The sequence below is a fragment of the Eublepharis macularius genome, chromosome 17 (assembly GCF_028583425.1).
Source record: "Eublepharis macularius isolate TG4126 chromosome 17, MPM_Emac_v1.0, whole genome shotgun sequence".
Taxonomy (NCBI): domain Eukaryota; kingdom Metazoa; phylum Chordata; class Lepidosauria; order Squamata; family Eublepharidae; genus Eublepharis; species Eublepharis macularius.
Window position 1 is genome coordinate 13456626 of NC_072806.1, and position 21874 is coordinate 13478499.

The following is a 21874-nucleotide window of genomic DNA, read 5'->3' on the forward strand; positions in this document are numbered from 1 at the left end:
CTGCACTTCGAGGCAGCCGTGATGGGAGCCCACGATTGTGTGGTCTCCCACTTGCGTTTTGGCAGGCAGGCATTTGTGGTTCTTTGCAACGCTATAAAAATATTTCCGCCTGAAGTGCAAGCTTAGCTCTGGGAGGAGAGGCACCTGGCACTGGTAACTCGGTTTTTATTACAAGTTCCCTATCTTGCATGCATGAAACTCTGCAAGGTCAGCTGCAGGATTTCTTGGGAGCTGGGGTACAGGGTATAGACAGGTGCCCAGCCATGCCATCCTCTGATGCTGGCCTTATAACTGTATTTGGCTCAGTCTCTCTCTACACGAGACGTATTACACGAGAACGCTCAAGTGTAAGGAGTCGCAATGTTAGCCGGGAAGCATAGTTTAAAAAGACAGAGCTGGCAGAGATCACTCCTCAGAGGGTTTGTTCATTTCATCTTCACCTCTCACAAGGGGAGGTGAAATTGACAGAGCCTTCCAGGAGGCAAAGATGAAATGAACAAACCCTCTGAGGAGCGATCTCTGCCGGCTCTGTCTTTTTAAACTACCCTGTAGAGAGGTGAAATTGAAAGAGCCTTTGGCTCTGTCTTTTTAAACTGCGCTTCCCAGCTAACATTGCATCTCCCTACCCTTGAGGGTTCTTGTGTAAGATGTCTCATTAAGCTGCTATCTGCTGAGTCTGACCTATCAAGGTCAGAATTTTCTGCTCTGACTGGCAGCAGCTCTCCAAGGTCTCAAGCAGAGGTCTTTCACATCCCCTCCTGCCTGATCCTTTCAACTGGAGATGCCGGGGATTGAACCTGGGACCGTCGGCATGCAAAGCAGGCACTCTGCCATTCAGCCACAGCCCCAGCAACTGCCCCATTCCATCCTGAGTTGTCATAACCAAATTTAAATTGCAAATTCTTTAGAAGCAGAGAGCTGACATTCTCACAGACATCATTTTGCTGGCGTGTTTGAAGTCTGTAGGGTTGACACAGGGCAATTATGATACATAAGTTGTTGTTGTGTTTTTTACCCTAAAAAGCAACTGGGTAGGGCAACATGGACAAGTGCTATGGCACTGGTGGTGTTGTCAAGTCACGGCTGACTTATGGCGACCCCTGGTGAGGTTTTCATGGCAAGAGTCTAACAGAGGTGGTTTGCCATGGCCTGCCTCTGCAACCCTGGTCTTCGTTGGAGGTCTCCCATCCAATTACTAACCAAGGGCTATGGCACTAGAGTAGGGGTCCCCAACCCCCGGGCCGTGGACCGGTAACGGTCCGTGGCCTGTTAGCAACCGGGCCGCACAAGAGGTGAGTGGCGGGCAGGGTGAGGCAAGGTTTTCTGCAGTGACAGCAACCAAAACGAGATTATGGATTGGACATAAACAACACACTTCAGGAGTCACTGTCTCCTACCACCCCCAGATGGGACCGTCTAGTTGCAGGAAAACAAGCTCAGGGCTCCCACTGATTCTGCATTGTGGTGAGTTGTATAATTATTTCATTATATATTATAATGTAATAATAGAAATAAAGCGCACAATTATATCATCCCGAAACCACTACCACCCTGGCCCATGGAAAAATTGTCTTCCACAAAACCGGTCCCTGGTGCCAAAAAGGTTGGGTTTCGCTGCACTAGAGGACTAGTTTTCTCCCTCACTCAAGCGTGCCTTTTAAAAATTCGTTTTCGCCTCAGGAAGGAAAATGACCAGTGTAAGTATGGGTACCAGACTTTTTTGCATACCAGAGCTATAATCAGCCTGGGCAAGTTGTGTTTTCAACCAGGTAAATGGCATGGGGAGGGGGTTCAAATCCTCCCCGTTTTCAGCACCACCTCCTTGATCCATATAGTTCTACCACCGTATTCCAGCGTTGGGAACTATAATATCTTAGGAATTCTATTGGGTGGAAAGACAGCATAGACTTTTTTTTTTAAGGCTAAGAATTATGACAGGTGATCCCATCATGGAACTCTAATGTCACTTGCAAATTTGACCTTCCAAGGACATCCCTGCCCGGGGTGCAGGGAGCAGATCTGAGTTTGTTTGGTTGTTTACGATGTCAGTTGTTGCCAGTTTGAAATAAAATCTTGAGACACATCCCAAGCTTGCACTGAAAGCTCAGCAGCCAGAATAAAAACACATGGTGACAAATGCGATAATATTTTAAGAGCGGTGGCACCTTGATATCGCCTTCTCTGCAGATGCTTTTACACGCATTTATTTTTCATCCTGATGCAAGCTTTGGAGGTAGGGGGATGATCTTTCAGGTTTTCAATGTAATTTCAGGCTGAACAGGGAGAAATAGATTCCTCCACTGCTGAGAGCATTGCAGCTATGATGAGTTCCTTTTGGCTAGTGCCCGTGATGTTACCAATACATCTACCTTCCCCATTTCAAGATTTCATAATTTGGATGACGAACCTGTCTATTCTCAGGCAGGGAAATGGATTCTAATGCCTGGATCTTCAAGGGCAGCCCGAAACAGAGCGCATTGCAGTAGTCTATCCTGGAGGTTATGGCAACATGGATCAACATATTGATTATGTCTGTATACAAGAAATAATTGCCTCTGCCTGCAGAGTGAATTGGAGCGGTGGAGGAGGTGTGGTTACAGTTGGAAGCTCATGTAGAATGGCCAACAGAAGATGGGATGGCCAACAAAGGAAGGTTTCGGGCATCCCAAAACCTGGAGTCAGTCCTGATCTAAGAAACACAAACCCACAACAGCATCAGCCAATCCCTCCCTTGCCATTCGGACAGCATGACAGCTCACTCCTCACCACCATTTAACTCTTTGCGTACATCAGTGGTGAGTAGAGATGGGCACAAACCGAAATACGAACCAAAGTTCAGCATGAACCAGGCCAGTTCGTGGATCATGAAATGGCAGTTCGTTAGAGCCCATTTCTGACAAACCGCCACGAACTTTAGGCTAGTTCATTTGGTTCATTTTTTGGTTTGTCACTGCAGACATCCTGGCACCGATCAATCAGTTTCCTAGGCAACAGGGGATAGACTTCCTACAGACCTTCTGCTGACCCAGAAGTGACCTTCTGCTGATCTGGAAGTGACGATTTGCTCACCCGAATGTGACATTTTCACAAACCAAACGACCAGTTTGCGAACCAGGGCAGGTGCATGAACATTCATGGTTCGTGAAATGCAACAAACCACAAACCGAATGGTTCGGGGGTTTTTCCGGTTCATGCCCATCTCTAGTGATGAGGCTTTGTAAACCGTAAACGTAACCCTGGTTCTCCCAGTGCTCCAAGAAAATCAATACGCTCCAAAGAGAGCATAGGCAAACACTGTAGCACATCTGAGATGGCCATGTATTTACACGCTGCAGTTCCAGTTTTCTCATGGTATACACGTTAGTTCTCTCCATATGGACGTTGGGGCATTCCGCCATGTTACCGGTTGTCATGGCTGGGCATTCCATCAGTTGCATGTAGTAGAACCTTCACAATCCTTTATCACATTCTCCTGACCAAGGAATGTTTGACCACCATGTGGCATATCTGAGGACGACCTTTTCTGATGTTCAACCTCCTGCTCACAGATCATGGTGTAACGGTTAGCATTAGACTGGGAAAAAAAAACACGTTTCTCATTCAGCCAGGACGCTTACTTTGGGACAGTCACTAACTCTCAGTCTAACTTAACTAGTACACAAGAAGCTTCTTCCTCCAAGGAGTTCACGGTAGTGTACATTGTTCATCTCTCCTTCCGTTATCCTCACAATAACCCTGCAAGGCAGTTTAGACTGAGAGAGGGGGGGGACGAATGACTGGCCCTAAATCACCAAGCAAACTTCAGGGCACAGTCTCATAGATCCTTGTTTGACACCTTAACCACTATTATATGCTCTTCAGAGCAGCCATGCAGAGTTGCTAGTTTGATTGTGGAACTAACGTTTGGGGTGGGAGGATAATCAACCTTTCTTTCCTCCTTTGCTGATCTAATCTCTCCAAGGGTCGGGGGGGGCGGAATCTCCACCGAAGGGGGGGAAACGCAGGTATCTGTACAAAACTATATTAAATTCAGTGACAATTTGTGGCACTGCTTTGGAGAGAAGGAAACAACACCATCTAGTGGATATAAGAAATCCGCAACCGAACCAAGAATTTTTGTACGAATCCATGACAGTATCTCCTAGATGCAGAGGAGTTAGCCGTGTTAGTCTGTGGTAGCAAAATCAAAAAGAGTCCAGTAGCACCTTTAAGACTAACCAATTTTATTGTAGCATAAGCTTTCGAGAACTTGATTCTCGAAAGCTTATGCTACAATAAAATTGGTTAGTCTTAAAGGTGCTACTGGACTCTTTTTGATTTAGTATCTCCTAGGGAAATGATGGCATTTATATGCCTCAGGGAGATGTCCTGATTTGGAGAGGCTCTATGTGATAATCAAATCACAGAAGAGAATTTGTAGGGGGGCCTGTGGAAAGTCTGTTGTTTTGAATCGGTCTGTCGGACATTTGGGCATTAGCAAACAGAAACAGGGGAGAACAGCCGTGTTTCTTACGTGGAGGAAAAGATCTGATGAAGTGTTCCTTATTTGTAGGGCTCTTCCTTTAAAATGGATTTAGTTCTATGTGGATCTTTTCTCCCAAATGTATTCCACCTTCTGAGGTGGTGGATATCCGTCATCGTCTCCACCTGCATTGCTTTCCCATGCGAATGCCTCAAAGGATGAAGGGTTGAGGGCCTGAATGCCAATCCTGCCTTAGCCATGTGTCTTCTGGGATAAGTCAGGATGCTTCCAAAATTCTCCTCTTCAGAATTGCTTGGCCAGTTCTGGAGTTCAGAATTGCCCGGTCTGCTTTCCAAAGTGGAACGGATGCATTTGGATCTGGAAATCCTCGCTTCTGTCATGTCCAATTTCCAAATAGTATGCAGGGAGCTGGACATGCAAGGTATGCAAGCTGGAAGGCTGTAATAGAAGGAAGCTGTCTCAAAGAGATGTATCAGTAAAAGAATAGGGAGTGACTATAGTCTTTACTACTGTTGTGAATATGATCCTGCCAGGTAGATCATGTCTACCTGGTAGGATCGTTTAATATGTCAATCTTAGAATTACTTACATTCTGTTTCAGCATTTTTTCAGCTCTGTATTGGATTTCTGCTAGTTCTAAATCTTGGCAAATTTGCACGTATATACCGTATTATATGAAATGTCTTTGAATTGGACTGAAATGGACTGTACTGACCTTCGCTGTGTAATCCACCTTGAGTCTCAGTGAGAAAGGCAGGCTATAAATAGCACAAATAAATATCGAGAGTAGGTTGAAACACGCTGGACAACATCCCTGCAATGTATTGCTGCTCTCCTACTTGCGTGCATGCACGTCAATCACAAAGAAGTGCATTTGGCTCATCTAAAATCGAATGATGAAGACCTGGAACTTGCTCTCACAGGCACACCCCCTGACCTTCCATCCTTCTCCTCTCCCGTTTTCTATTCCGTGCGTTTTCTATTCTATTCTGGAATTTTTCCATTCATTCCTTTAAGGAACAAATAGAATGGTACAGACCTAGGGGATTGCTGAGGTCTGGTGCATCTCCCTAATATGGGTCCGGTCTTTTCTTTCCCTTTCTTGCTGTTACTGGAGGGGGGGGGCGGACTTCTGCATTTTCAAAGGTTGTTACTTGACAGCCAGCGTCTTCCCTTCACAGAAGGAGACATCCTTCTGCCAGAGAAACTCTGAACGATGCAAACAGCCAGAGGGCGTATCTTCCTCCTAATTGCAGCCAACAGGCTTCTTCCCCAGCAGGGTGCGTTGCTTTGGTTTGACAGAAGGAAATAGATTTGGTTTTGTTGTCCCCATGACGGCGCCGATGTCCATCTATTGTCCTGGTTATTTTCATAAAAGTGTTTGCATTGACAGTGTATACAGGAGGCGATACCTTGGTCAACCCAGGATCTGTATTGGAAATCTGAGACGCCAGAAGGCCATTGATAATGGGGGCCATATGTGTTTGCGTAATTGTGTTCATGCACCTTCCTGGTGACAGGCATGGCCTATCCTAAGACAGGAGGTGTTTGACAAAGGATAAAGAGTTGGGCATAGACTGCAGAGGTCTGGGTTCAAAACACTGTTCAGCAGTGTTCTTCTCTGGAACAGCTCCAGAGAGAGAGAGCCGAGCATATACTAGAACGTTAAGGTGCTCAGCGAACCCAACCATGCTACCGTTTTCACTTGGCATGGAACGCCCAGAGGTAGTGTGAAATGTTTCTTGGTTTGCATATCCCACCTCTTCAGGTTAAGGGACTCCACTATGGGTACATTACCAGGAACCACCACCATCCCACCCTCCAGTTGTGGCATTGGCTGTACTGGGTTACATTGGCCTAATCTACAGTTGTGTCTTCCTGCACACCGTTGGAAGAATGTCATAAGAATGTGCAACACCAACCTTTGTTTGGCCTCTACTTGACTGTGGACTTTGGCAGGTGCCCTTCAATGCCCACCCCTCTAACACTGGCCCAGCAGCTGCCCCAGGGATTAATTTTTTTTATTTGCTTGTACTTACTTAACTTCATTTATACCCCGCCTTTCTCCCCGGTGAGTACCCAAAGCAGCTGACAACATTCTCCTCTCCATTTAATCCTCACAACAACCCTGTAAGGTAGGTTAGGCTGAGAGACAGTGTCTGGCCCAAGGTCACCCAGCGAACTTCCATGGCCAAGTGGGGATTCAGACTTGGTGCTCCCAGATTCTAGTCCGACACTCTAACCATTACACAAGCACTGCCTCCCAGGTGAAGGCGCCAGGTGCTATTGGTAGTGTTCTCAGTTTTTGATTCCTAATGCCTTCCCACAGGAACTTGTGTGCAGGCATAATGCACTTGCCACTCCCCCATCCTGTGACCCATGTGCTATCAGGAAGCCCAAGTTGCACATGGGTACCACTACAAGGAGTTACGTTCTCTCTAGGATTTCTCTCCACAGTTCACTCTTGTGCCAAAGCACATTTCAGCCCGCAACCAGCCAGCCATGCCGTGCTATGCTAACAGAAATAAAAAGCAGCCGGGCTTTCATTATGGGCAAGGAGAGGGTTGCCGTATAACAACTGCTAAAGGCAATTCTGCAAAAAAACAACGATCTCTAGACTAACTTTAGAAAAACATCACAGCCACCAGGCTGTTTCATGTCTGAACATATGAGGGAATTAAGATGTTGGAGCAACGATGAAGCTGAGGTTCATTAAATGTCACAGGGCCTGGATGACATGAGAAGAAACCGGAATTGACAGACAGGAAGTCCAATGCAAAGAGAGTTAAACTAGGCAAAATCAGGACTGATTCTGAAGGAGGCTCCAAAGGGAAATGCAGGGCCCTTGGCCTTATCCTAAGGATTTATATTTAAGGTGTTGTCGGGACTAAGCTTTGGGGCAGATGCCCAGAGCCTCAGCTAATGGACTCACAAGGGGCCCACCAGAAAACATGCTGTAGCTTTCATATCTGAAGTATAAGATACCATCTAAAATCCCACACACACATCTCACGTCAGATCCAGACTCTAAAATTACATAACTGCGTCGCTATCTGTTCACCACCATTTTAATTTTTATTTTTTAAGTTTCCCAGAATACAAGTAAATATACAAAAATGCAAGTTATAGTAAAGATTCATAGTTACAAAGACAAGTGTATGGAAACAACCAGTTGATAAAGTACAAATTGGATAATAACTTAATATATAGCAATAATTTTAAGGCTACCTAGAATGGAGTTTTGAGCTTTTTTTTCTCTATAAAGTCCAGAAAAGGAGACCATCTTTCGTAAAAGTCAGGTTGAAAGTTCACATTTTCAGCCAATGAGAAACGATGTGATATTTCATCTGTAACTAAATATTCTCATATCTTATTAACCCAGTGTTGTAATGAGGGATATTCCTCGGTTTTCCAGCGTTGTGCTATAATTGCTTTTGCTGCAACCCACATAAATGAAATTAACTCCCTGCACTGCCATTTTTGATCAGAAATTAAAACCGAGTTTTGTTTTGGGATATCCATGGGCCACGATGCTCAACTTCCATTGGAGGTTTTATATGCTTAAACCTCTTCAGTGTTCTTTGCAACCAGGGAGCCTAAGCAATTCGTTCTTTGCGGTTGGGTTCCAGTTCAGGTTCAGTTCAGATTCAAGGCCGTGCTAGCAAAGATTGCATAACCAGTTTGAACACTTCTGAACCACTTCGGTTCAAGTTCACTGCAGAAAAGGTGGTAGGCTACAGACTGGTAAAACAGGATCAACGTTTAACCTCTTTGATTGGCCCCCCTCGGAGCCATTGCAAAACTGCATTGGCTGGGAACTTGTAAAGCTGTCTTGAAGACAGGCTATATGTATTGTAACTCGAGTGAGAACTGGTTTCTATAAAGACCTTAAGTGCTGCAGAGACTGTTACAGCAACAGAAATATTCTCCCACCTGCATCAGACTGCTATTCTTCGCAGTGTGGGAACGATTCTGAAATTTTCATCCCTGCTGTTTTAACCCAAACATCCTTGATTCATTTTTGCTTCTGTCTTTCTGCAAATCATACCATTTTGCTTCCCTCACATCAAGTTTCCCCTTTAGCATGTATGCATTTTCCAACACTGGGCCACCTCTCCATTCCTCAGTGGCTTGGCCTTCTCACCCCCCTCCCCACCCAAGAGATCGCAAAAGCTGAATTGTTTTGAACAAAGACCCTATGGGAACCACATGGACCTTTCTGACATGCCCTGGAAATAGAGTTACCAATGTCTAGGTGGGGCCTGGAATTACAGCTGATTTCCAGAAGACAGAGGTCAGTTCCCCTTGGGGAAATGGCATTTTTGGAGGGAGGAATCTATGGCATTATATCCCACTGAGTAAGGTCCCTCCCCTTCCCAGATCTTCCCCTCCCCACACTCCACCCCCAAGCCTCCAGGAATTTCCCAACTCAGAGTTGGCAACCTTGCCTGGAAACTATACCGCTGCAGTACAACAGAGAGTTTGGACCTCTCCTAGCAATGGCTAGTAGTTTGGCAGACCCTAGACACGAGTCAAACTTCATTATTATGGATGGTCCTCATTTATCACTTTTTCATGTATTTATATTCTCTTACTGGTCATGATTCATGATCTTATTTTATTAAGGAAAACGCTGAGGCAAAATTACCAGGACAATCATTATTAACCGAAAAGTGGGTTGAAATACAATCTAGAGCCGAACTGTCGACTGAATAATTTTCAGTAGATTGACCGATTGCCTTTCGACCAACTCTTAAATGAATTTTAAATAAAACTGCCCATCAGTAAAAAAAAAAAAATGAAGAAAAGGTTCAGTGAACAAGAAACTACCATTCATGGTAGAAAGAAAATGTGAACTTTAGTGTATGTGTGTGTGTTTAATTCTTGTGTACATTTTATCAGGGCTTTTTTTCAGCAGGAACGCGGGGGAACGGAGTTCCGGAACCTCTTGAAAATGGTCACATGGCTGGTGGCCCCGCCCCCTGATCTCCAGACAGAGGGGAGTTGAGATTGCCCTCTGCTCCACTGAGCGACGCAGAGGGCAATCTAAACTCCCCTCTGTCTGGAGATCAGGGGGCGGGGCCACCAGCCATGTGACCATTTTCTCCGAGGGCAACCCACTGAGTTCCACCACCTCTTTTCCCAGAAAAAAGCCCTGCATTTTATTAGTTATTACATTTAAGGTACGTGAGATGGGTCTTCTCCTCATCTTGCCTTTTATCATCACCACAACCCTGTGAGGTAAGTTAGGCTGAGAGTGACCAACAAGACTCAGTGGTCCAAAGCCATCCAGTGAGCTTTTGGGCAGAGGAAAGATTTGAACCTGGGACTCCCCAGTTTTAGCCTGACAGTGTTAACTGCTACACCAGAACCAAAATAGCCTCAAAATAGGATTGCCAGCCTCCAGGAAGAGCCTGGAGATCTCTGGGAATGACAAGTGATCTCTAGGTAACAAAGATCAGTTCCCCTGGAGGAAATGGTTGCTTTGGAAGGTGGATTCTACAGCATTATTCCCAGCTGAGGTCCTTCACCTCCTCAAACTCTGCCCTGCACAGGCTCCAGCCCCAAAATCTCCAGGAATTTCCCAATCTGGAGCTGGCAACCCTACCTCAAAAAGTAAACAGGTGTGCTAACTTATAGCAGTCCATTCCCCAATGATTTAAAATTGACTCCCCCCCCCACACACACACAAACTCACACATAAATGTAGAAAATGTTGTCAGTTAATCTGCTAATGAATCCTGTTGTAACTTGGCAACGGCATCCACAAGATTTATGTGTGTGTGGAAACTAGATCGAGGCTGATTTATCTTCTTTTCCCCTGCTGTCTCTCTCTCTCTCTGTATTCACCCTATCCTATTAACTTAAGCCAAAATGACAGCCGCTTACGAAGAGGTTAGTTGTTTCTTAAAAACAGCACATACCTGTCAAATGAAAAATTCCTGACTCTGTCAGAAAAGAACCATTCTGAGTCGCTGCCAGAAGTCAGGCCTACTCGGACATTACAGCAAGCAAGATGCATTTTTTTCTCCTCAGGGATCATTTTGTTTCCAGACACCACCCCAAAAATCCCCTTTAATCAGCAGTTTATCCAGACTTGCCCAGCTGAATTGGAAGTTTCATTCATAATCTTTTTAAAAAGTGGAAACTCCCCAAAGCGCTCCAAGTCAAAATATTCCCTGGGTATTACTAATACTTAGCATCTCTATAGCATGTTATCCCACTTCGCATCTTGTTGTAATCTTTTTAAAAATTAATTTCCACATTTGTAATCCCCCCTTCAAAGAAAAAGAAAATCACACATGGGCTGCTTCCACACACGTTGGATAATCCACTTTCAATACGCTTTAGTGAACATTTATAACTGATTTTCCATGTGTGGAACAAAAAATCCACTTCTAAAGGATAACTAAAGTGCATTGAAAGTGCATTATTCAACGTGTGTGGAAATGGCCTTAAAATGTTGGATTTGAAATCAGAATTTTCGTTTGTCCTGGAATGCCAAGGTCAGTCTGCCGTAAAGTTAAAAAGGAACCAAAGCCAAGTAACTGCAACTCTTCAAAACAAAAGGTTGCCGTCAACATGCCAACTTCTCCCTGGGAGATGTCTGTAGTTAAAACGAGAAAAGTTTTGTTATGCCAGTAAGGTGGCCCCAGACCATACTGCATACACAAGTGTGATTTTTTTAAAGGTAAACTGCACCTTACACTGTAACAGCAATGGCTTCGAGGAATATTTGACTGTGATGAAAGAACAGGTAGTCGATTGACGGTATTTGACCCTTAGGTCCGTCACAGCCTCGCAATTAACATTTTTGTTCCTGAAAACCTGTTTTCTCCACCTTGGTGTTTCCTTTGCCCTAAAGTTTCTCTCCATCTTCAGTTTTCTTCCCTCCACCCCCACAGTCTAGTTTGGTTTGCACTGGCTGTTGTACATATGCCATTGAACTCTTGAATCCGTGCCTGTTGCTGTGAGCATCTTGCTGCTATCTGTATGCTTTGGACCCTCCATCAAAATGCGATTCCCTCTTTTTCCCCTTCGTCAATCCAACCCTCTTCGCCAATGCTGAATTCACTTGAAAGATCAAAGATTGATGCTTTTCCTTTCATATTTTTCTCAGAGAGCAAGCAAGGTAGTTACTGGCTGCTTACATCCCACTACTAGCAGCTTTCATCCTGCGTTTTTTTATGATATTCCTATATAGCTTTGCTTCCCCCAAGAGGCTGAGATGAAATGGAATGGATTCATTGAACATGTGGATTCCATAGCCGTAGTTTCCATGGCAACCATAGCTATGTTCTCCCTTTCTCTTGGGAGTTGCTAGCACTTGAGAAAGTGGAAGAGGGTTGGAAATAATTCACGCCCCCACCCCCACACTTCTCGTATCCCTTCCCCAAAGCTCTTTGTGACTCCACCCAGCTTAACTAAGGATGAGCGAGTGTTCCCAGTTCTGTTTCTTTTTCAAAAAATAGTTGATGGTTTACATTTTCTGCTTTGTGCTGGTGGTTTTGGGGGGTTCATTTGTGTGGTGTGTACAAATTATATAGTATTTATTGTGGTACAATGTCCATCATTTAAATGGGATATATAGCTTAACGTTGAATTTTTTTTGAAGCACAAATACCATTGAAAATCATGTATGTTCCACATTTTTTAAAAAATCAGTGCAAGGAATCAAACGATTGCACAAAAATAAAGAATCACCAGTTTGGTTCATGCAAGCTAGAAGCAAAGTTGAAACAGCAGGTATGAATTTAAGATCATTCCTAAACTTCATTAGGCCTGACTGTAAATCATGTCTGATCAACTTTAGCTTTTTCTTCTTTCTCTGCTGATGGGCAGTAGATTCAGAACAGACAGAAGGAAACCCTTTACACAATGAGTGATAAAAATGTGCAGTTTGCTGCCAGAGGTTGTGATGGCCACAGGCACAGACGACTTTCAACAGATTCATGGAGGGTAGGTCTATCCGTGGCTACTAGCCATGGTAACTAAGGGGAACCTCCCCATTCAGAGGTAGTAAACCTCTGAATATGAGTGCCAGAAAGCCACATTAGAGGAAAGCCTCTGTGTGAGACAGGATGCTGGACGAGAGGGACAATTTATCTGATCCAACAGGGCTCTTCTTAATATTCTTAAGACAACACACCAGGCCCTCTCGAGGCAAGCATTGAGGCTGGAACTCTCTCTGGATCCTGCTTCAATAAGTTCTCCTCCTAAGCCCTTACACTGCTGCTTTGAATTCAGCATCTTGCTTTGGGACCACCCATTCTTCGGTTTTGCAGCCCGTCACTTCCCTGCCCTGGAACACCATACTCACCTCTGGCCCCATCAAGGTAGAAATTGGCTCCCTCCAAACAAGACATCCTACTTAGACATGGGCATGAACCAAAAAAATTTAACGAACCAGTGGTTCGTGGTTTGGTGCCGCCGACAAACCCGAACTAACGAACTGAAATGAAGATTTCCCACTGACATTTCCCGCTGACAAATGTTTCCTGCTGAAGTGGTTTGTGGGCGTCAGAACGGCCCCCGTTGGACTTAGAGAGCCCATATTCCCAGGGAGTGTTTAGCAGGCTTTCCTCCAGCCAGCACCCAAGTTTGGTCAAGATTGCAATAGGGATATTGGAGTTATACCCTCTCCAATCCAAGCCCTCCAGGAAACTCCCATTCAGTACAATTAGAGCCACCAGTTGACATTGGCCCAGTGTACAAGGGATTGGCCATCAGAACTGCCTATTAGAGTTTGTAGGGATGAGATTGGAGTGCCCATGGCTACAGAACACCCCCCTTCCCCCTCCCTCCCCCCGGGTGTCTTCTCCCATGTAACCAATTGTAACCAATTTGCAGCTTCATGGTTGGAAGGAAAACCTGCCGATTAAGGTAAGCTGGGCTTCGATTCGGGTTTCCAGGGCGACAGAAGGAGAGCAGACAGAGTTCAGGCATTCCCCCAGCTCCATTTCCAAGGGAATTGATTGATAGTACCTGACTGGTTTCACGACCTGTGGGCAAACGCAACGAGCCGGGCTTCCAACGAACGCTGGTTCATTGGCCATGGACCCTCACGAACCGCCGGTTCACGAACAGATGATCAGATGGTTCATGGGTTTTTTTGGTTCGTAATGCGGTTCGTGCCCATGTCTAATCCTAGCCCTGACTCCTAACGGACCACTAGAGGACCATCAATTTGATGCATTGCCCCATCGGGCGAGAGCATATTGTGAACAACATGTCATTCATGTTGACCCACCCATAAGCATCCACTTTCTTCCCAGCCAGGTCCTAGCCGTTGCCCTTTCTGGCTTTTTATTGCAATCAGAGTAAAGCTGCATAAGCTCAGCTGCTAGGCAGAACTCATTTTGGTGTGTTTCCAGTGGCTGGAAAGCAAGCCCCTCACCCTTATACATGTGGGAGTATGGTGGAAGTAATCCTCAGCCAAGGTCACAAAAACCGTTGCTTTCTCCCTCTGCAGGATTGGGAGGGCATAATTACTGAATTTGTTATGGCACCCAGGGGTCACATCGGTCCGTGGAAGTGCTGGGCATGTGCATGTCTGCGAGTGCTATTTTGCTTTCCAGAAATCAACAAGGGACCTAATTAGATAGTGCCGAACATGGAAGCGAGAGCATTCCATGCACTTAGCAAAGGCACGACCAAAGAGAAGGACAAGCCCTGGACGGAAGCTTCTTAAGCTACTTCTAGACTACAGAGCTGAGTGCGTGTGTGTGTGTGTGTGTGTGTGTGCGTGCACGCGTGTGCGTTCGTGCCGTCGCATACGATCAAAATATGTCAGAAAGATAACCAATGTCTGGGAATGTTAGGCCAGATTGCACGTTGTCATGGATACAGAACTGTATTTTCGCAACAGTTTGTGCACGCAAACATTGCCAGTGGGTCCAGCTTTCTGTGTGTGCGCTCTCTCTCCCCCTCCCTTCTTTCAAAAAACCTAGAGCAGACAGAAATCAAGTATGATGTGATGAGAATAAACCACTGAAATATATATACACACACCGATTGGCTCCCTCCCTCCTGTCAGGTTCTATTTGGCTTGGGGAATTTTAGTTTTCTGGTTGCAAAAATGGAGGTTTCTAGACAATGGGGTGTGGGAGAGCAAAGAACAGCACCCAATGGGGTAGGTGAGCCTGGAACCTATCTAGATATGTTAGGTCACTTCATTTCCTCAGTCTCCCAAGTTCTGTAGAGGAACCAGTAGGTTCTCCCCAAACTTGCATGTCAGCACAATGGCAGAGAGGGTTTCCTCAGGTAAGGATCTCTTATCCTTAACAAAAGCAAGAATTATACGGAGAGCAGTCAGCTAATTAAAGTTTAGCCCGTCAATCATCTGATTTCCTGATCCCCGGGAACATCATCTGACACAGTGTGCTCCGGCATCAACTGCATGATCTGTAGCGCTGCACTGTGAAGGGGCTGAAATGTAGCCAAATATTCCTTTCACATACGAACTCCAACAGTCCTTAGCAAATTCTGTGCACGGCACCGGTTGCACGTCCCCACTTGTCAGACACACACCGGTGAACATCAGCAGGCTCGTTTACTTGACTGTCAGCATTCACCGGTGTAACCTCTAAGGGTGTGGACAGATTGTGCTCAAAGGGCATTCACAGAAGAGGGATGTCCTTTTTTAATATGTGCACATGACTGTAGCGTGCCGATGAGTTGAATGCTGCCAGTACATACCACCTTGCAACTCCGTCTTGGTTAGCTGGCCCAGCCTCTCCTCCTGTTGAATGGGCTGCCAAACCAGCTATGTTCATTCCCCAGCCAGCGGAGGACATCTGCCTTAGGTCTTAGACAGAAAGGCAAACTATAAATGGTATAAATGAATGAAATCATGCCCTCAGGTCATAGTTGACTTATGGCGACCCCTGGTGCGGTTTTCATGGCAAGAGACTAACAGAGGTGGTTTGCTATTGCCTGCCTCTGCAACCCTGGTCTTCGTTGGAAGTCTCCCATCCAATTACTAACCAAGGCTGACCCTGCTTAGCTTCTGAGATCTGACAAGATGAGGGTAAAGAAACAAATAAGATCAAGTGATCCTACAGTGTAACCTGGCTTTGAATTCTGTCTTTCTGTTTTGGTCATTTTGGACCATTCACGAGATTCATGCTGGTAGGATGGACGGTACCTCTTCCGACTGCAGGTGAGAGGTTCACGGAGGTTCACAGTTTGTAATGCTTTCCTATGTTTATAAAAACTCTGCTGAAAATAGAAAAACAGCAGGACAAACAAAGAGTAGGGGGTAGAAGCTATCTGCTTTATGATTTTATTAAGTATTATGTCACACAATAAGAAGTTGGCTTGTGGAACTCACTGCCACAAGATGTGATGATGAGTCACTGTCCTATGTGTATTAAAAACAGGAAGTTGCACCCGTGTATGCAGGATGGGTCAATTGCTGAATATTAGACCATGAATGCTGAATGAGATCTCCCTGTTCATAGACTGAAATACCTTTGATTTTCAGATGCTGAAGAGCAGTTGACAGGTGAGGACCATTGTCAGCAGGTTCAGTTTGTGGACTTCCTGTGGCATCAAATTGGCCACTGTTGGAATTGGGAAGCTAGCCTAGAGGGATGATTGGTGTTGGGCTATTCTTTTGCATTCTTGTTCCCTGTTGTGCTAGCTTTCTAGTTGCATGGAGTTTGGAGTGGGGAAGGAATAGCCCAAGCTGGTATCCACTGCCTGCAGCCTAAGGTGGTGCACTGTTTCCTTAACATCTCATTGACATGTATAAACCGGGCTTAGGATTTGTCAGCCTTTGCACTGTAGACATCAACATTCACCGAACGGCAGGCCTTTGCTGTCACACGCTATCACAGGGATGTACAACATGCCTGTCGCTTGTCTCCAAAGAAGCGCCAGAGAGGGCAATCGTCGATTCATCCCAATTTCTAATCACTTGGGACAAATAGCTTTTAAAACAGCTTTTGAATGGAGTCGCCTCTTTATAGTTCATAAATAATATAATGCCAGGTATTGGCTCTGTGGGCCGCGTGGTTTGAATGTAAAGCAGGCTGCCAGTGTCGAGATGGCCCTCGGAACACAAGGCTTCCCGAGTAATTCGCGGTGCGCAGGAAAAGAGACTTAGCTTAAGATGAGGATCTGTTGTTGTTGTTGTTGTTATTGTTGTTGTTGTTGTTGTTGTTGTGCCTCTTGGGCATGAACTGCATACTGATGGGCCACCTGGCACAAAATGGGATCGGCTGGAGAGAGAGAGCAGCTGTCTTTAAAGAAGATGCCGTGGCTGCTAGGGAGTGGATGGGATGAAACGGACTCCTGCCAAGGTTCATAACACCATCAAGAAGCATTTGCGGGAGGGGATTCTTGGTGTGCAACTGTTACCCAATGAGGGGGGTCTCCTTGCGAGTCGGGGAGATTAGCGTGCAAGGAGAGGCAGCAAGAGACAGGTGACTTCAGAATCTCCACCTGTGTCTATGAGGATTGTCTTTCAATGACCAGACAGATGTTTCAATCAAAAACGGGGTTTCTTTTAATTGAAAATAACAAAGATCAACAGCACGGAAAACACACCCAACACAAATTCAGAGCTAACTAGAAAGCCGTGGTGAAAACTGGATAGAGTTTGAGGGATTGGGTGATAGTTAGCATCCAGAAGAGGGCATCTGGGGGGGAGAGCGTTGAGCAGCCAACGCGTCAAAGCGGAAGAGCTCAGACGGAGGTTTGAGGGGGAATGCCAGATGCGAGTGACTGCACACAAGTATGGCGGAGGGGTAGTAGTGCGGAACATACCCAGGGGCAAGACTGCATCTTCTGCCTCAAAACAATGATTTAAAGGTTGTTCCTAGGGTGGGAAGAGCCCCATGGCGCAGAGTGGTAAGCTGCAGTATTGCAGCCCAAGCTCTGCTCATGACCTGAGTTCGATCCTGGCGGAAGCTGGGTTCAGGTAGCTGGCTCAAGATTGACTCAGCCTTCCATCCTTCTGAGGTCGGTAAATTGAGTACCCAGTTTCCGGGGGGTAAAGTGTAGATGACTGGGGAAGGCAATGGCAAACCATCCCCTAAAAAGTCTGCCAAGAGAACGTCCATGATGCGACACCTCCCATGGGTCAGTAATGCTTGCACAGGGGACCACCTTTACCTTTTTACCTAGGGTGGGACAAAGGATTGGGAAGCTGTCTCTGGGGCAAGACAACGAACTGGGAAGGTTTGATAAGGTCTTCCTGGGCAGAACTAAAGTTATCAGTGATGACTGACAACCGTGAAGTATGGGTGGGTAAGGCTATCTGAGCCCTGAGTCGCTGGAGAATAGGAGAGTGGATCAGGGAAGATCCGTAGGGCGTGTTGCGGTGATTAATTCAGGAACTCCGGGAGGACCCTTTGTCTTCGGATCGATGCACAACTCCGGGGTGTGGGGGCCGAGAGCTGGCCTCGCCTGACATCTCACATGCTAGCGCATCCCGTCTCTCAGCCAGGATCTGGCTTCCATATTTCTCCCTGCTTGGACAGTATTTTGCATCTGAAACACATTCAGAGAAGGGGCTTACGGCATAGCCATATTCATAAGCTTTCTTAATATCGTGAGGGCAAGCCTGATGGCTAACACAACTAGATGGGCTTACCCCCGACATGCAAATATGGAGGCAGGGGAGGGGGAACATATGCAGGAGGGAGGTGGCATGGAAGGGAGAGTTTAACAGGTCCATTTCTCTGTCCATTTTGGCTCAGGAAAACACAGACGTCCTCCCTTCCCCAAGATCTGCAGTCCGGTGCTGCCGTGTGGCTGTTGGGAAAGAGAAAACCTAGACGTGACGTGTTAAAAATTGTAACGTGTAGTTTTTCTGTCAGGAAGGTATATTTGAATTGGGAGAATTACTTCTTTGGCATTTAAAACATCTAAAGTTGGTTTCCATATTTCATCATATTCAAATAAAGGGACTACCATATACTAGTTCCCCAAAAATGGATTGTGCATAATCCTACCCATCAGATATTGCTCCCAGATTCCCCCAATTCAACAAAGTTTAAATGCTTGTTTATTGTAATTCTTGGGTTTTTAACAATTTGCCAGGAGTGGTTTTGATAATGTCTTTTATGGCTTAGTTTTAATCCCTTTCTTATTTGTACTGTACGGTTTTATCATTTCTTGTATTAAATTTGGATTAAAAAATTTTTTAAAAAGGAAGGTAGATTTGGGTTGAACGTTAGGAGAAACTTCTTAATCGTGAGATGAGTTCAACAATAACACCAGTTATAGGCGGGCAGGATAGTGGGTCCTCCCTTACCGGGAGCCTCCAGATAGAGGCTGTACGGCCACATGTCAGGGATGCATCAGCAGAAGGTTTGCTGCATTGATGGGGGGGGGGCGGGGGGACTAGATGGTTTCAGAGACCCCTTCCAACTCTAGGACACTGGCAGTGGCAGAAGTCCAGCATCTTGGGACTCAGAGATGGCATGCCCGCTGCTCCTTTTACAACCTGGAACACTGCAGGGGGGTTAAAAAGTTTTGCCTGTCACAGTCGAGAGATGGCCATTTGAGCCTCCTCAAAGGGACGAGAGGTGATCAAAAAGGCACAAAAGCTTGCCGGGAGGCGGCGGAGGCAACAGGACCCTGTGGATTTCTGGGTTTTCTTTCTTGTCCCGCCAGCCGACGAGTTCTGAGCCACACGTTCCGTTTTGTTCTTCTTTCCCTCACAGCCATGAAAGCCGACCGAAAGCGTTTGAAGGCAGAGAAGACGGACCTAGTGAGCCAGATGCAACAGCTCTACGCTACCCTGGAAAGCCGGGAGGAGCAGCTACGAGACTTCATCCGGAACTACGAGCAACACAGAAAAGTAAGGAGAAGAGCAGCAGCTGGGGTGCAGGTGGGGCCGGCCGGAGGTGTTCGTGAACCCTCCGGCAAAGGGTAGCCACAGGTGATGGCCCGTCCATCCCGCCTACCTTCTCTCCCCCCATTACAACCCTGTCTCCCCCTCCAGTTATGGTTCCTTTTCTTCCTCCCAAATCACAGATACATTCTCCTCATTTGCAGCTCTGTCTTCCGTCCTTCTCCCCCCCAGAAGTGTGACTCCCTCCTTCTTCTGTTATCCCCATCAAGGCCCATGGACCTAAAAGGAACGGGAGAAGCTGCAGTATTGCAATGGTCTATCCACTGATGGAAAGACCTGGAGGAGGAAAGCAGAATGCGATTAGTAGGCAGTGTGGTGCACTGGTTAGAGCATTGGACCAGGATGGGGAAAACTCAGGCTCAGATTCCCTCTCAGCACCCTTGAGACAATCGCTCTCGGACTAGCCTACCACAGAGGCCTGCTCTGAGGATGTGGTGGAAGAGGGGAGAATAACATGCGCCACTCTGAGCCGCTCAGAAGATAGACATGTCTTCTTTCACTGTGCAACTTCCCAGCCCTTCTCCCATGAGGAAATGGGAGAATGACCCAACATCTCCAGTTGAGGGCTGGCCTTCTGCCTGAGCTGTTGCCCTGGCCTTGACGCCAGGGCAGATCACAATTATAGGATAAATAAGGATCTAAAAAAAAAATTAGGGTAAGAACATGATTTGCTCCTAGCAGAAGTGTTTCTCTTCCTTAGGGTCACAGAAGCTCTGTGTTTAGCCTTCCTCTTCCCATAAGGATGGGCCCCTTTGACTGGATCCATACATCGTCGGAGATTGCAGTCTTCTTAACGCTGCCGTAACCACTCACCATCCTGAGTGTCTTGTCCACATGGGGAAAATCCAGGAGGCAAATCATTATGATGTGGACCCGGCCTTTGATGTTGATTAAAAAGGAAATATTATAGCTCCTTAAGTTTAGAACACATGCCTGCAGGCAGAAATTTTCATCTGCTCCATCTTTAGATGCTATGGGGGGAAAAAAGAAGTGAAACCAAAAAAAAAAAAGTTTGCCTGAGTAGCCGTGTTGGTCTGCAGTAGAACAGCAATATATGAGTCCAGTTGCACCTTAGAGACCAACAAGATTGTCAGGATATAAGCTTTCGAGAGTCAAAGCTACCTTCTAAAGATACTTCTCCCTGAAGAAGAGAGCTCGGATTCTCAAGAGGTCACGCTCTTAAAATCTGGTTGGTCTCTAAAGTGCCGCTGGGTTCATATCCTGCTGATAAAAATTGCAATGCCAGTGATATTAGGGAATGCAATGGGAGAGGGGAGGATCTTGCCTGCCTGCCATGCACCTTGTTTTTCCTGATCCTCTGCCCAACCGGGCCTCTGACTCCTTTGCAGGAGAGCGAAGACGCAGTCAAAGCACTTGCGAAAGAAAAGGATTTGCTGGAACGGGAGAAGTGGGAGTTGCGGCGGCAAGCCAAAGAGGCCACGGACCACGCGAGCGCCCTCCGGTCGCAGCTGGACCTGAAAGACAACAGAATGAAGGAACTGGAGGCAGAGCTAGCCATGGTGAGAATGCCACCACTTTAAGGGGTGTGGTGACTTTCTGGGAGGTACCTGTTTTAGCCCCAAATTAAGCTGAAAGAGAGCTCAGGTCAGGAGAGACTGCAGTGTCTGGTATAAACAACCAGGCCATTTGCACGGAGGCTGCTGTCTAGCAGGAGAGACGTGGCTGGCCTGCTCTGTAAGTTTTACTTTTTATTCCCCCAGGCAAAGCAGTCCTTAGCAACACTGACAAAGGACGTCCCCAAGCGGCATTCCTTAGCCATGCCCGGCGAGACGGTGCTAAACGGAAATCAGGAATGGGTGATGCAGGCCGACCTGCCGCTGACGGCCGCCATCCGACAGAGCCAGCAAACGCTCTACCACTCGCACCCCCAGCACACGGTAGACCGGCAAGGTGAGTAGCAGGAGAGGTGAAGTGCAGCTTCTCGTATTTGCACATCAGCCTTCTTATTGCTGTGGACCTAGCATCTCTGCATGAATGTCGCTGCATGCCCGTGAGGCTGAGCTGACAAAACACACATCTTGGATCTTTGTCAAGACTTCCCTGCCAAACACATCCATCCATCCCTTAGAAAGTGGCATATTCTGGGTGTAGCATAAATCCAGTGACGATATCCCTGTTGGTCAGGTGCCATAGACTCAAAGCAAGGACCTGTGGATTCCCTGTTCCCAGCACTGCTGCGCCTCCTGCTGATTCAAGGAGGAAACTGCAGCCTGAGAATAAGGGTGGCCCCAGGGAACCCCTCCAAAACCACTGCTCTAGCAAAAAACCTTCCAGATTAAAGAACTGAAAGGACATTAGTATAATCCACTGCACTTTCTCCATTCTCGACAGATGCTACCATGCTAAAAGTATTTTTGCAGGCTCATTTCTGAGCACCTGGCTGAAATGTGTCCTGTGTCTCTGGGCTGTTAAGTTTATCTTTTGAGCTATGGGGAACACCCTGGTGTGGACATGTGACAGAGATGCATCTCCCACGATCCTGTTGACCCCCCCTCTCCGCTCCT

At 46.4% G+C, this 21874-nt stretch overlaps 1 protein-coding gene across 3 annotated transcripts in view; it reads left to right on the plus strand.

Moving 5' to 3' along the window:
- The window catches only part of KAZN (kazrin, periplakin interacting protein), a 247524-nt gene that overhangs the window by 220986 nt on the left and 4664 nt on the right, over positions 1-21874 (plus strand). For all 3 annotated transcript variants that reach the window (XM_055001008.1, XM_055001009.1, XM_055001010.1), the window contains exons 3-5: positions 19159-19295; positions 20699-20869; positions 21071-21260. In XM_055001008.1, the coding sequence (XP_054856983.1) occupies positions 19159-19295; positions 20699-20869; positions 21071-21260 (498 nt within the window). The remainder of the gene's footprint in view (positions 1-19158; positions 19296-20698; positions 20870-21070; positions 21261-21874) is intronic.